A 14,766-nucleotide genomic window follows, 5' to 3' on the forward strand; every position below is an offset into this window, starting at 1 on the left:
GCATTGGAACTGGGCAGCGGCCCCCAACACCCGATATACACACAGCCCAACTGCAACTCCCTGCCCTGGTATGAAGCAATATTGGGATTTTATAGGTTCTGCTCTGTCCTGAGCAGGAAACCCATAGCAAGCAAGTCATATTTATCATGTATTTGGCTAGTATGGGTATAGTATAGTATGGGTATAGTATATGTATAGTATGGCTATAGTATATGTATAGTATGGGTATAGTATAGTATGGGTATAGTATGGCTATAGTATATGTGTAGTATGGGTATAGTATATGTGTAGTATGGGTATAGTATATGTGTAGTATGGGTATAGTATATGTGTAGTATGGGTATAGTATATGCATAGTATGGGTATAGTATATGCATAGTATGGGTATAGTATATGCATAGTATGGGTATAGTATATGCATAGTATGGGTATAGTATATGCATAGTATGGGTATAGTATATGCATAGTATGGGTATAGTATATGCATAGTATGGGTATAGTATATGCATAGTATGGGTATTTTATATGCATAGTATGGGTATAGTATGGGTATAGTATATGTATAGTATATGTATAGTATGGGTATAGTATATGCATAGTATGGGTATAGTATATGCATAGTATGGGTATAGTATATGTATAGTATGGGTTAATTCTCCCCAGATCTTCACTCCCTTCCCCCCAAGATCCCCATTCTCCTGTTCCCCGGATCCTCACTTCCACCTCCCTAAATTCTCTAAACCCTCGGCCCCTTCCCCTCCCGTTCCCTAGCGCCTCGGCCCCTTCCCCTCCCGTTCCCTAGCGCCTCGGCCCCTTCCCCTCCCGTTCCCTAGCGCCTCGGCCCCTTCCCCTCCCGTTCCCTAGCGCCTCGGCCCCTTCCCTCCTCTTTGCTTCGCTCCCTTTCCTACTAGATCTCTAGACCCTTACTCCCTTCTTTCGTTTTCCCTAGATCCTCAGCTGATCCTCAGATAAACAGTATCCAGCACAGAGCGAGTCATTAGTGGGCAACTTGCCTCTTATTACTTATCTGCCCTTTGCATTGATTGGCTTAGGGCTGGGGACCCATGAATCGGCCAATCAGACACACCTAAATATCCCTGTCCCATCATTATAAGACACACATTTGTATTGCAGTTACCAAATTCATGACCCACTTGTATACCTGTGTGGGCATCGCTCTGCACTGTTTGCGATTGGTGCAGCGAGCATCACATGGGAGGACAAGTCCATTTAGCTCACCCTGCTTCCAAAATGCTCTTTCTTTTCTGCCCCCCCCCCCCCCCAGTTACCCCTATAATTCAGTACTGGGTTAGGGTTGTGCCAGGGAGTTACGTACAAGACTTCAGTCACCTCTCTAGGCAGCAGTGGGGGCAGGAGGGCAGAATTGGCACAGAGGTGAGGGCATTTGGCAGCTTCTGACTGTCACTTTCTCCCCAGTTGCGCCGGACACCATTAACAACCACGTGAAGACCTGCCGGGAGGAACAGAAGAACCTGCACTTCTTTGCTCCGGAGTACGGAGGTAGGAACCAGAACCCGTTGCATTAGATCTCTGCCTCACATTCTCCTTCCAAAACCCCTTACGTGTGTCCTTTTGCAGAAGTAACTAATGTGACAACTGCGGTGGACATTTACTCCTTTGGGATGTGTGCGCTGGAGGTGAGGCACTTGTTACATGGCGGCCGCCGCCGCTCCTTTATTTACCCTTTAATCCCAGCCTGTGCAGCGTGAGGCTTGGCACAGAGCATATATATACAGTGTATAAATACACGCATAGAGAGATGTGACGACTTATGTGCAACACAGTAAGCCGTACTAAACTGCTGCCTGCTGGGAGATGCACCCCTACATTAGCACCCTCTTTGTTCCACAGATGGCGGTGCTGGAGATCCAAGGAAACGGGGAGTCCTCGTATGTTCCCCAGGAGGCGATCAATAATGCCATACAGTTCCTGGAAGATCCGCTGCAGAGGGTAAGTCCGGCCGTGACCTGCTGCTTCCGGCTGCTCAGGGATTTACCTTCTATGGGAGTCGGCGGCAGCGCCCTCCCTCTTGTTAAAGGGAAACTACACCCCAGAATGAATACTTAGCCAACACTTTATATCCTATTAAGTGACCTATTAAATAATCTTACCTAACTGGAATACATATATCAGTAAATACAGTATTGTCCTTTTATATCCTTTCCCTTGAGCCACCATTTTGTAATGGGCTGTGTGCTCCCTCAGAGATCAGCTGACAGGAAATGATGTAGCAGGAAGTAGTATGGAAGCAAAAGGCAGAACTCTGCCCATTCATTGGCTGATGGGGCCTAGCATGTATGTGTGCCTTGGCTTGTTTGTGTGCATTGTGACTCCTATGATCCCAGGGGTTGGCCCTTAAATGGCAGTTTCCTATTTAGGATTACCCAATGGCACATACTACTAAAAAAAATCTTTTTTTGAAAATTGTTTATTGTTCAGGGGTATAGTTTTCCTTTAAAGGGGACATATACCCTCACCTGCTTCTAAGTTATGAACATTATGCACCAAGTGTTGTGCCCGGTTACCTCCCGTGCCACGCCTGGGATGGGATAATGCCAGCCAATGCCACATTATGATGGTTCCTAGTTGTCTCATTCTGTAGGAGTTTATCCAGAAGTGCCTTGAGACCGACCCCAGCAAGCGCCCCACAGCCCGGGAGTTACTCTTCCACCCCGCCCTGTTTGAGGTGCCATCCCTGAAATTACTCGCTGCGCACTGCATTGTGGGTCACCAACGTGAGTATTTCTCTTCATTACTAACATTGGCGGCGCCACTGCTACTGAGGAACGTGATTGCCCTTTAAATAAGTGTCAGAATCCCAATGTGTCATAGAGTCCCCCCCCACCGGCCCTGTGTCAGAGATACGGGGGGGCAGTGGTACCCGGACCCTCACTTAGGTCTGAACTCGGATTCAGATGATATTCCGCATGCACCTACCCCACAGGCTAAATAACAGTCACTGTCTGGGGCAACTATTAGCAGCCCCCTGGCAGAACCCCCTGACAGAACCCTGTGTGTCTGAATTGATTATCTCTTCGCTTCTGAAAGGAATCTGGAGTAAATGAGAGGAAGGCAGTGCTGGGGTATTGGCGCTGGGAGGGGAATGAATGAGAGGAGGCGGTGCTGGGGTATTGGCGCTGGGAGGGGAATGAATGAGAGGAGGCGGTGCTGGGGTATTGATGCTGGGAGGGGAATGAATGAGAGGAGGCGGTGCTGGGGTATTGGCGCTGGGAGGGGAATGAATGAGAGGAGGCGGTGCTGGGGTATTGGTGCTGGGAGGGGAATGAATGAGAGGAGGCGGTGCTGGGGTATTGGCGCTGGGAGGGGAATGAATGAGAGGAGGCGGTGCTGGGGTATTGGCGCTGGGAGGGGAATGAATGAGAGGAGGCGGTGCTGGGGTATTGGCGCTGGGAGGGGAATGAATGAGAGGAGGCGGTGCTGGGGTATTGGCGCTGGGAGGGGAATGAATGAGAGGAGGCGGTGCTGGGGTATTGGCACAAAGTTCTGGTTGCATTGGGTCAGTACCAATCTCTCTCTCTCTGACAGATATGATACCAGAAAACGCCTTAGAAGAAATGACCAAAAACCTGGACATGAGCGCCGTGCTTGCCGAGATCTCGCACGCAGACCGCGAGGGAGTGCGGATGATGTGAGTGGTTATTTTGCCTTGTGTAGTTCATGCAGTGCTGGGCAGCCCCTAATCTGTGGGCAGATGTTTCCAGCCATGGAGCATCTGGGGGGTTTATTTCCCTCAGCGGCGGGGGGCTCTATAGGGCAAGTGAAGGGCAGTGCCAGTGTCTCAAATGGTTACTTGCACTGAGCTGAGGGGGAGACATTACGGTGTACCATGGCGCCCCCCATGGGGCAGGATGTGTAACTGTCACAGCTGAGGATAAAGGGAGATCCAGTTGGTGCAACTGTAACAAACTTACTCTGTGTTCCCTTTGCTGTACCAGCTGTGCCACTATTCTCTCCTGTGCCCTCTGCTTTCTGTTCCGCCTCTCTCCTTGGCACCTCTCTGCCCCGTGCCCCCCTCTGCCTCTTTTGCACCCCCCTCTGCCTCTTTTGCACCCCTCTCTGCCTCTTTTGCACCCCTCTCTGCCTCTTTTGCACCCCTCTCTGCCTCTTTTGCACCCTCTTATCATCTTGTGCTCTGTCTGCAGATTCTCCCAGTCCCCAGCGCTGGAGCTGGATAAGTTCCTGGAAGATGTCAGGTGAGTGGTGTTTCGCTGCCTGTTCCCCTGCATGTTGGGGGTTCCTGGGAGTGAGGGCTGTGGGGTCGGCCTGGGAGCAGGGAGTTGCGGCTGTGGGGTCGGCCTGGGAGCAGGGAGTGAGGGCTGTGGGGTCGGCCTGGGAGCAGGGAGTGAGGGCTGTGGGGTCGGCCTGGGCGCAGGGAGTGAGGGCTGTGGGGTCGGCCTGGGAGCAGGGAGTGAGGGCTGTGGGGTCGGCCTGGGCGCAGGGAGTGAGGGCTGTGGGGTCGGCCTGGGCGCAGGGAGTGAGGGCTGTGGGGTCGGCCTGGGAGCAGGGAGTTGCGGCTGTGGGGTCGGCCTGGGAGCAGGGAGTTGCGGCTGTGGGGTCGGCCTGGGAGCAGGGAGTTGCGGCTGTGGGGTCGGCCTGGGAGCAGGGAGTTGCGGCTGTGGGGTCGGCCTGGGAGCAGGGAGTTGCAGGTGGGGTCGGCCTGGGCGCAGGGAGCGAGGGCTGTGGGATCGGCCTGGGCGCAGGGAGCGAGGGCTGTGGGATCGGCCTGGGCGCAGGGAGCGAGGGCTGTGGGATCGGCCTGGGCGCAGGGAGCGAGGGCTGTGGGATCGGCCTGGGCGCAGGGAGCGAGGGCTGTGGGATCGGCCTGGGCGCAGGGAGCGAGGGCTGTGGGATCGGCCTGGGCGCAGGGAGCGAGGGCTGTGGGATCGGCCTGGGAGCAGGGAGTGAGGGCTGTGGGGTCGGCCTGGGCGCAGGGAGCGAGGGCTGTGGGATCGGCCTGGGCGCAGGGAGTAAGGGCTGTGGGATCGGCCTGGGCGCAGGGAGTGAGGGCTGTGGGATCGGCCTGGGCGCAGGGAGTGAGGGCTGTGGGATCGGCCTGGGCGCAGGGAGTGGGGGCTGTGGGATCGGCCTGGGCGCAGGGAGTGGGGGCTGTGGGATCGGCCTGGGCGCAGGGAGTTGCAGCTGTGGGGTCGGCCTGGGCGCAGGGAGTCGTGGCTGCACAGAGTCTGTATAGGGTCGCTCTATACACAAAGAATTACACTGCTAATAACTGTGAGTATTTGGTACAGCAGCGCTCTTGGTCATTATTATTTCCTTCCTACAGAAACGGCATTTACCCCCTGACTGCATTTGGGGTGCCCCGGCCTCAGCAACCCCAACAGGAGGTGGTCAAATCCCCTGTGGTTCCCCCATCTGTAAAGACCCCTACCCCAGAGCCAGCCGAGGTGGAGACCCGCAAGGTGGGTGGAGCATTGTTAGAGGTGGGGGCTGGGAGGAGAGTACCTGGGGGGGAAGGGTGGCAGTGTCCCCCCGTCTCCTGCTGACTCCTCCTTCCCATGTTCAGGTGGTGCAGATGCAGTGCAACATTGAGTCTGTGGATGAGGGCGCCAAGCATCACGTAAGTGTCGCATTCCCTGCGCTGCTGCCCCGGCTGCTTTGTATTCCTGCCCCATTCTCCTGAGGCCCCACATTCCCACCTCGTCTGACTCCCGACCCTGTGTTGGTTCCTCCCAGACCCTCTGCCTTTTCCTCCACCCCTTGTGCTCGGCCCCCCCAATCCCACTCTACCCTTTTCCTCCTATCCGCTTTGTCTCTGCCTTCTATACCCACAATTCCTCTGCCATTTTCTCCACCCCTTTCTGTTCCTTCTGCTTATTCTCCGCCTCCCCCAACTTGCCCTCTGGTTTCTCAAGCCCCTCCCCCAGTTGGGTTGTTAATGCCGTAGATGCCCCTGACCCTCCTGTCTCCTCTCTGTGCAGCTGACATTGTTGCTAAAGCTGGAGGATAAGCTGAACAGACACCTGAGCTGTGACCTGCTGCCCAGTGAGTATGGCGCGTGGGTACAGGTCGTGGCGCCCCCTCATTGCCGGCCTTGGCACTGCCAGTGTCACAGCTCTGTTCCTTTGTTTCCCCCAGATGAGAACATTCAGGAGCTGGCAGCAGAGCTGGTACAGTTGGGCTTTGTCAGTGAGGTGGGTATTGGGGTGCAAGTGGGTGGGGCTTGGCATGGGCGGGACTACATGGTACTTACCTGTCACTGCCTTTTCCCCTGCAGTCCGACCAGATTCGACTCGCCTGTTTACTTGAAGAAGCTTTCAGCAAGTTCTACTTTGCTCGCAACGGAAGCATGGCCGCCGTCACCGTGTCGTCGTAGCGATAGCAACAGCCTTTGCCTTCCCGCCGCTGCCGCACTCACCCCACAGACGTGCTATTTACTTTTGTGCCAGAAGGCAGAGCCGGCCGCGTCGGGCACCTGGCGAAAGCTCCATCAGATCATTCTGTTACGTTCCCCCCGCTGCAAGGGGGGTTGGAGGAGTAGTGTCGCCCCCTAGTGGCGCCCTGCAGCCTCTCCTTCTGCTTCGCCCCCCCCTGTGTCACCGCAGGCTGCGGGGCGGCCAATGCCTTTACCTCAATACAAAGACACCGCCCAGTAGGAAACTTACTACAGTTTGAGTTGTGCCCCCTTAGGGGGTGGTAAGAGACGCGTTTTGGTGGCCGCACCTTATTGGAGGAGAGAGGAAGACTCTGTGAGGGCTGTGAGGGGGAGTCCATTTGCTTGTGTTTACAATGTCTGCTTCTTTTCTAGAAACTTCCTGCAGAAGTCTGCCATTGCACCCTGGTTATACCCCCTGGCACCCTAACCTGGGGGGCATCACAGCTGTAACATTATAGGCCACGGGGTCTCTCTATCAGCCCCTCCCTTCTCTCTCTAATGTAACGTGTGACCGCTTCTTCCCGTTCTTACAAGTCGTTCCCTGATCAGCGCTGAGAGCGCCCCCCCCTGGCCAATAATGGGGTAACAAGTTCAGTAATTAGTCCCGTCCCCCTGTGTGAGGGGCAGAGACCTGCAGGGAGGTACTGAGGCTGGGGGCACTCCTGGGCACGGATAGGGTACGTATGGCCTGTTGCCATTGTGAGCCCGGCTCTGCTGCCATACTGCACATACGGTCCCTTACCTATAAAGGTGGCAGTACCCGCTGGGCACAGTCCCATAGCTGCATGAACGCCCAACTGTACCAACTCCCAGCAGCCATTATGGGGCCGACCCGGCCATAGCAAGTTAGAGGCATAGTTACAAAGTGCACGTTCCCATGGGCACAGGAGGGCACGCCGCCAGGCGCTGGGTGTGAGGGTGCCCGGGGTGCCAGCAAGCAGTCAGACTCTCTCCCTTCAGTTTATGGTTTACTAGGAATGGAAATGTCACTGCCAGACTGAGCGGCCTATGGAGCCGGGGCGGGGCCGCAGACTATCACTCCCACGTCGTACCGTCAAGTTTACTCTGCAGGGTGAGTTACAGGAGGGTCCCCATCATTTTGTGGGTGCCAAGGGGGACCTGACAGGTTCATATGCAGTGCTGTTGGCTTTGCACAGTCTCACTCACCCCTTTCCTGTTGTGAAACATCCGTGTTTATTTGTAACTAATATTTTAGTTTCTTTTCTCTGTAAATAAAACTGTTTGTTGTATTAAACTCTGTCACTGTGTCCTGATTGTGATCCAGTGTGCGACTAATGGTGATACACGGATAGTGACTGAGCGGGTACCGGTTATACGCGGATAGTGACTGAGCGGGTACTGGTTATACGCGGATAGTGACTGAGCGGGTACCGGTTATACGCGGATAGTGACTGAGCGGGTACCAGTTATACGCGGATAGTGACTGAGCGGGTACCGGTTATACGCGGATAGTGACTGAGCGGGTACCGGTGATACACGGATAGTGACTGAGCGGGTACTGGTTATACACGGATAGTGACTGAGCGGGTACCGGTTATACGCGGATAGTGACTGAGCGGGTACCGGTTATATGCGGATAGTGACTGAGCAGGTACTGGTTATACGCGGATAGTGACTGAGCGGGTACCGGTTATACGCGGATAGTGACTGAGCGGGTACCGGTGATACGCGGATAGTGACTGAGCGGGTACCGGTGATACGCGGATAGTGACTGAGTGGGTACCGGTGATACGCGGATAGTGACTGAGCGAGTACCGGTTATACGCGGATAGTGACTGAGCGGGTACCGGTTATACGCGGATAGTGACTGAGCGGGTACCGGTGATACGCGGATAGTGACTGAGCGGGTACCGGTGATACGCGGATAGTGACTGAGCGGGTACCGGTTATACGCGGATAGTGACTGAGCGGGTACCGGTGATACACGGATAGTGACTGAGCGGGTACCGGTGATACGCGGATAGTGACTGAGCGAGTACCGGTTATACGCGGATAATGACTGAGTGGGTACCGGTGATACGCGGATAGTGACTGAGTGGGTACCGGTGATACGCGGATAGTGACTGAGCGGGTACCGGTGATACGCGGATAGTGACTGAGCGAGTACCGGTTATACGCGGATAATGACTGAGTGGGTACCGGTGATACGCGGATAGTGACTGAGTGGGTACCGGTGATACGCGGATAGTGACTGAGCGGGTACCGGTGATACGCGGATAGTGACTGAGCGAGTACCGGTTATACGCGGATAGTGACTGAGCGGGTACCGGTTATACGCGGATAGTGACTGAGCGGGTACCGGTTATACGCGGATAATGACTGAGCAGGTACCTGTGATACACGGATAGTGAGTTTACGCAGTTCCCATACGGGCTCCCTGGGGAACAGAGAGAGGTTACGCAGTTCCCATACGGGCTCCCTGGGGAACAGAGAGAGGTTACGCAGTTCCCATACGGGTTCCCTGGGGAAAAGAGAGAGGTTACGCAGTTCCCTGGGGAACAGAGAGAGGTTACGCAGTTCCCTGGGGAACAGAGAGAGGTTACACAGTTCCCATACGGGCTCCCTGGGGAACAGAGAGAGGTTACGCAGTTCCCATACGGGTTCCTTGGGGAACAGAGAGAGGTTACGCAGTTCCCATACGGGTTCCCTGGGGAACAGAGAGAGGTTACGCAGTTCCCATACGGGTTCCTTGGGGAACAGAGAGAGGTTACGCAGTTCCCATACGGGCTCCCTGGGGAACAGAGACAGGTTACGCAGTTCCCATACGGGTTCCCTGGGGAACAGAGAGAGGTTACGCAGTTCCCATACGGGTTCCTTGGGGAACAGAGAGAGGTTACGCAGTTCCCATACGGGTTCCCTGGGGAACAGAGAGAGGTTACGCAGTTCCCATACGGGTTCCTTGGGGAACAGAGAGAGGTTACGCAGTTCCCATACGGGTTCCTTGGGGAACAGAGAGAGGTTACGCAGTTCCCATACGGGTTCCTTGGGGAACAGAGAGAGGTTACGCAGTTCCCATACGGGTTCCCTGGGGAACAGAGAGAGGTTACGCAGTTCCCATACGGGTTCCCTGGGGAACAGAGAGAGGTTACGCAGTTCCCATACGGGTTCCCTGGGGGAACAGAGAGAGGTTACGCAGTTCCCATACGGGTTCCTTGGGGAACAGAGAGAGGTTACGCAGTTCCCATACGGGTTCCTTGGGGAACAGAGAGAGGTTACGCAGTTCCCATACGGGTTCCTTGGGGAACAGAGAGAGGTTACGCAGTTCCCTGGGGGAACAGAGAGAGGTTACGCAGTTCCCATACGGGTTCCTTGGGGAACAGAGAGAGGTTACACAGTTCCCATACGGGTTCCCTGGGGAACAGAGAGAGGTTACGCAGTTCCCATACGGGTTCCCTGGGGAACAGAGAGAGGTTACACAGTTCCCATACGGGTTCCCTGGGGAACAGAGAGAGGTTACGCAGTTCCCATACGGGTTCCCTGGGGAACAGAGAGAGGTTACACAGTTCCCATACGGGTTCCTTGGGGAACAGAGAGAGGTTACGCAGTTCCCTGGGGGAACAGAGAGAGGTTACACAGTTCCCATACGGGTTCCTTGGGGAACAGAGAGAGGTTACGCAGTTCCCTGGGGGAACAGAGAGAGGTTACGCAGTTCCCTGGGGGAACAGAGAGAGGTTACACAGTTCCCATACGGGTTCCCTGGGGAACAGAGAGAGGTTACACAGTTCCCATATGGGTTCCCTGGGGAACAGAGAGAGGTTACGCAGTTCCCTGGGGGAACAGAGAGAGGTTACACAGTTCCCATACGGGTTCCCTGGGGAACAGAGAGAGGTTACACAGTTCCCATACGGGTTCCTTGGGGAACAGAGAGAGGTTACACAGTTCCCATACGGGTTCCCTGGGGAACAGAGAGAGGTTACACAGTTCCCTGGGGGAACAGAGAGAGGTTACACAGTTCCCATACGGGTTCCTTGGGGAACAGAGAGAGGTTACACAGTTCCCATACGGGTTCCTTGGGGAACAGAGAGAGGTTACGCAGTTCCCTGGGGGAACAGAGAGAGGTTACACAGTTCCCATACGGGTTCCCTGGGGAACAGAGAGAGGTTACACAGTTCCCATACGGGTTCCTTGGGGAACAGAGAGAGGTTACGCAGTTCCCTGGGGGAACAGAGAGAGGTTACACAGTTCCCATACGGGTTCCTTGGGGAACAGAGAGAGGTTACGCAGTTCCCATACGGGTTCCCTGGGGAACAGAGAGAGGTTACACAGTTCCCATACGGGTTCCTTGGGGAACAGAGAGAGGTTACGCAGTTCCCTGGGGGAACAGAGAGAGGTTACACAGTTCCCATACGGGTTCCTTGGGGAACAGAGAGAGGTTACGCAGTTCCCTGGGGGAACAGAGAGAGGTTACACAGTTCCCATACGGGTTCCCTGGGGAACAGAGAGAGGTTACACAGTTCCCATATGGGTTCCCTGGGGAACAGAGAGAGGTTACGCAGTTCCCTGGGGGAACAGAGAGAGGTTACACAGTTCCCATACGGGTTCCCTGGGGAACAGAGAGAGGTTACACAGTTCCCATACGGGTTCCTTGGGGAACAGAGAGAGGTTACACAGTTCCCATACGGGTTCCCTGGGGAACAGAGAGAGGTTACACAGTTCCCATACGGGTTCCCTGGGGAACAGAGAGAGGTTACACAGTTCCCATACGGGTTCCCTGGGGAACAGAGAGAGGTTACACAGTTCCCATACGGGTTCCCTGGGGAACAGAGAGAGGTTACACAGTTCCCATACGGGTTCCTTGGGGAACAGAGAGAGGTTACGCAGTTCCCTGGGGGAACAGAGAGAGGTTACACAGTTCCCATACGGGTTCCCTGGGGAACAGAGAGAGGTTACACAGTTCCCATACGGGTTCCTTGGGGAACAGAGAGAGGTTACGCAGTTCCCTGGGGGAACAGAGAGAGGTTACACAGTTCCCATACGGGTTCCTTGGGAACAGAGAGAGGTTACGCAGTTCCCATACGGGTTCCCTGGGGAACAGAGAGAGGTTACACAGTTCCCATACGGGTTCCTTGGGGAACAGAGAGAGGTTACGCAGTTCCCTGGGGGAACAGAGAGAGGTTACACAGTTCCCATACGGGTTCCTTGGGGAACAGAGAGAGGTTACGCAGTTCCCTGGGGGAACAGAGAGAGGTTACACAGTTCCCATACGGGTTCCCTGGGGAACAGAGAGAGGTTACACAGTTCCCATATGGGTTCCCTGGGGAACAGAGAGAGGTTACGCAGTTCCCTGGGGGAACAGAGAGAGGTTACACAGTTCCCATACGGGTTCCCTGGGGAACAGAGAGAGGTTACACAGTTCCCATACGGGTTCCTTGGGGAACAGAGAGAGGTTACACAGTTCCCATACGGGTTCCCTGGGGAACAGAGAGAGGTTACACAGTTCCCATACGGGTTCCCTGGGGAACAGAGAGAGGTTACACAGTTCCCATACGGGTTCCCTGGGGAACAGAGAGAGGTTACACAGTTCCCATACGGGTTCCTTGGGGAACAGAGAGAGGTTACGCAGTTCCCTGGGGGAACAGAGAGAGGTTACACAGTTCCCATACGGGTTCCCTGGGGAACAGAGAGAGGTTACGCAGTTCCCATACGGGTTCCTTGGGGAACAGAGAGAGGTTACGCAGTTCCCTGGGGGAACAGAGAGAGGTTACACAGTTCCCATACGGGTTCCTTGGGGAACAGAGAGAGGTTACGCAGTTCCCATACGGGTTCCTTGGGGAACAGAGAGAGGTTACGCAGTTCCCATACGGGCTCCCTGGGGGAACAGAGAGAGGTTACACAGTTCCCATACGGGTTCCCTGGGGAACAGAGAGAGGTTACACAGTTCCCATATGGGTTCCCTGGGGAACAGAGAGAGGTTACGCAGTTCCCTGGGGGAACAGAGAGAGGTTACACAGTTCCCATACGGGTTCCCTGGGGAACAGAGAGAGGTTACACAGTTCCCATACGGGTTCCTTGGGGAACAGAGAGAGGTTACGCAGTTCCCTGGGGGAACAGAGAGAGGTTACACAGTTCCCATACGGGTTCCCTGGGGAACAGAGAGAGGTTACACAGTTCCCATACGGGTTCCTTGGGGAACAGAGAGAGGTTACGCAGTTCCCTGGGGGAACAGAGAGAGGTTACACAGTTCCCATACGGGTTCCTTGGGGAACAGAGAGAGGTTACGCAGTTCCCATACGGGTTCCTTGGGGAACAGAGAGAGGTTACGCAGTTCCCATATGGGCTCCCTGGGGGAACAGAGAGAGGTTACACAGTTCCCATACGGGTTCCCTGGGGAACAGAGAGAGGTTACACAGTTCCCATATGGGTTCCCTGGGGAACAGAGAGAGGTTACACAGTTCCCATACGGGTTCCCTGGGGAACAGAGAGAGGTTACACAGTTCCCATACGGGTTCCTTGGGGAACAGAGAGAGGTTACGCAGTTCCCTGGGGGAACAGAGAGAGGTTACACAGTTCCCATACGGGTTTCCCTGGGGAACAGAGAGAGGTTACACAGTTCCCATACGGGTTCCTTGGGGAACAGAGAGAGGTTACGCAGTTCCCTGGGGGAACAGAGAGAGGTTACGCAGTTCCCATACGGGTTCCTTGGGGAACAGAGAGAGGTTACGCAGTTCCCATACGGGTTCCTTGGGGAACAGAGAGAGGTTACGCAGTTCCCATACGGGTTCCTTGGGGAACAGAGAGAGGTTACGCAGTTCCCATACGGGTTCCTTGGGGAACAGAGAGAGGTTACGCAGTTCCCATACGGGTTCCTTGGGGAACAGAGAGAGGTTACGCAGTTCCCATACGGGCTCCCTGGGGAACAGAGAGAGGTTATGCAGTTCCCATACGGGTTCCTTGGGGAACAGAGAGAGGTTACGCAGTTCCCATACGGGTTCCCTGGGGGAACAGAGAGAGGTTACGCAGTTCCCATACGGGTTCCCTGGGGAACAGAGAGAGGTTATGCAGTTCCCATACGGGTTCCCTGGGGAACAGAGAGAGGTTATGCAGTTCCCATACGGGTTCCCTGGGGAACAGAGAGAGGTTACGCAGTTCCCATACGGGTTCCCTGGGGAACAGAGAGAGGTTACGCAGTTCCCATACGGGTTCCCTGGGGAACAGAGAGAGGTTACGCAGTTCCCATACGGGTTCCCTGGGGGAACAGAGAGAGGTTACGCAGTTCCCATACGGGTTCCCTGGGGAACAGAGAGAGGTTACGCAGTTCCCATACGGGTTCCCTGGGGAACAGAGAGAGGTTACGCAGTTCCCATACGGGTTCCCTGGGGAACAGAGAGAGGTTACACAGTTCCCATACGGGTTCCCTGGGGAACAGAGAGAGGTTATGCAGTTCCCATACGGGTTCCCTGGGGAACAGAGAGAGGTTATGCAGTTCCCATACGGGTTCCCTGGGGGAACAGAGAGAGGTTACGCAGTTCCCATACGGGTTCCCTGGGGAACAGAGAGAGGTTACGCAGTTCCCTGGGGGAACAGAGAGAGGTTACACAGTTCCTATACGGGCTCCCTGGGGGAACAGAGAGAGGTTACACAGTTCCCATACGGGTTCCCTGGGGAACAGAGAGAGGTTACACAGTTCCCTGGGGAACAGAGAGAGGTTACGCAGTTCCCATACGGGTTCCTTGGGGAACAGAGAGAGGTTACACAGTTCCCATACGGGTTCCCTGGGGAACAGAGAGAGGTTACGCAGTTCCCTGGGGGAACAGAGAGAGGTTACACAGTTCCCATACGGGTTCCCTGGGGAACAGAGAGAGGTTACACAGTTCCCTGGGGAACAGAGAGAGGTTACGCAGTTCCCATACGGGTTCCATGGGGAACAGAGAGAGGTTACGCAGTTCCCATACGGGTTCCCTGGGGAACAGAGAGAGGTTACGCAGTTCCCATACGGGTTCCTTGGGGAACAGAGAGAGGTTACACAGTTCCCATACGGGTTCCCTGGGGGAACAGAGAGAGGTTACACAGTTCCCATACGGGTTCCCTGGGGAACAGAGAGAGGTTACGCAGTTCCCATACGGGTTCCCTGGGGAACAGAGAGAGGTTACGCAGTTCCCATACGGGTTCCCTGGGGAACAGAGAGAGGTTACACAGTTCCCATACGGGTTCCCTGGGGAACAGAGAGAGGTTATGCAGTTCCCATACGGGTTCCCTGGGGAACAGAGAGAGGTTATGCAGTTCCCATACGGGTTCCCTGGGGGAACAGAGAGAGGTTACGCAGTTCCCATACGGGTTCCCTGGGGAACAGAGAGAGGTTACGCAGTTCCCTG

The 14,766-nt window shown here is 55.1% G+C and overlaps 1 protein-coding gene across 7 annotated transcripts in view; it reads left to right on the forward strand.

The window, feature by feature from the left end:
* Positions 1–7,688, forward strand: part of nrbp1 (nuclear receptor binding protein 1) — a 30,029-nt gene extending 22,341 nt beyond the window's left edge. For all 7 annotated transcript variants that reach the window (XM_031901630.1, XM_031901627.1, NM_001005659.1 and 4 more), the window contains 11 exons: positions 1,438–1,521; positions 1,600–1,658; positions 1,873–1,971; positions 2,624–2,756; positions 3,568–3,670; positions 4,185–4,235; positions 5,324–5,459; positions 5,564–5,617; positions 5,979–6,042; positions 6,136–6,191; positions 6,275–7,688. In XM_031901630.1, coding sequence (XP_031757490.1) covers positions 1,438–1,521; positions 1,600–1,658; positions 1,873–1,971; positions 2,624–2,756; positions 3,568–3,670; positions 4,185–4,235; positions 5,324–5,459; positions 5,564–5,617; positions 5,979–6,042; positions 6,136–6,191; positions 6,275–6,373 — 938 coding nt within the window. In that variant the 3' untranslated portion in view covers positions 6,374–7,688. The remainder of the gene's footprint in view (positions 1–1,437; positions 1,522–1,599; positions 1,659–1,872; positions 1,972–2,623; positions 2,757–3,567; positions 3,671–4,184; positions 4,236–5,323; positions 5,460–5,563; positions 5,618–5,978; positions 6,043–6,135; positions 6,192–6,274) is intronic.
* Positions 7,689–14,766: the final 7,078 nt, after the last annotated feature.

This window comes from Xenopus tropicalis, chromosome 5, assembly GCF_000004195.4.
Source record: "Xenopus tropicalis strain Nigerian chromosome 5, UCB_Xtro_10.0, whole genome shotgun sequence".
In the NCBI taxonomy this organism is placed as follows: Eukaryota; Metazoa; Chordata; class Amphibia; order Anura; family Pipidae; genus Xenopus; species Xenopus tropicalis.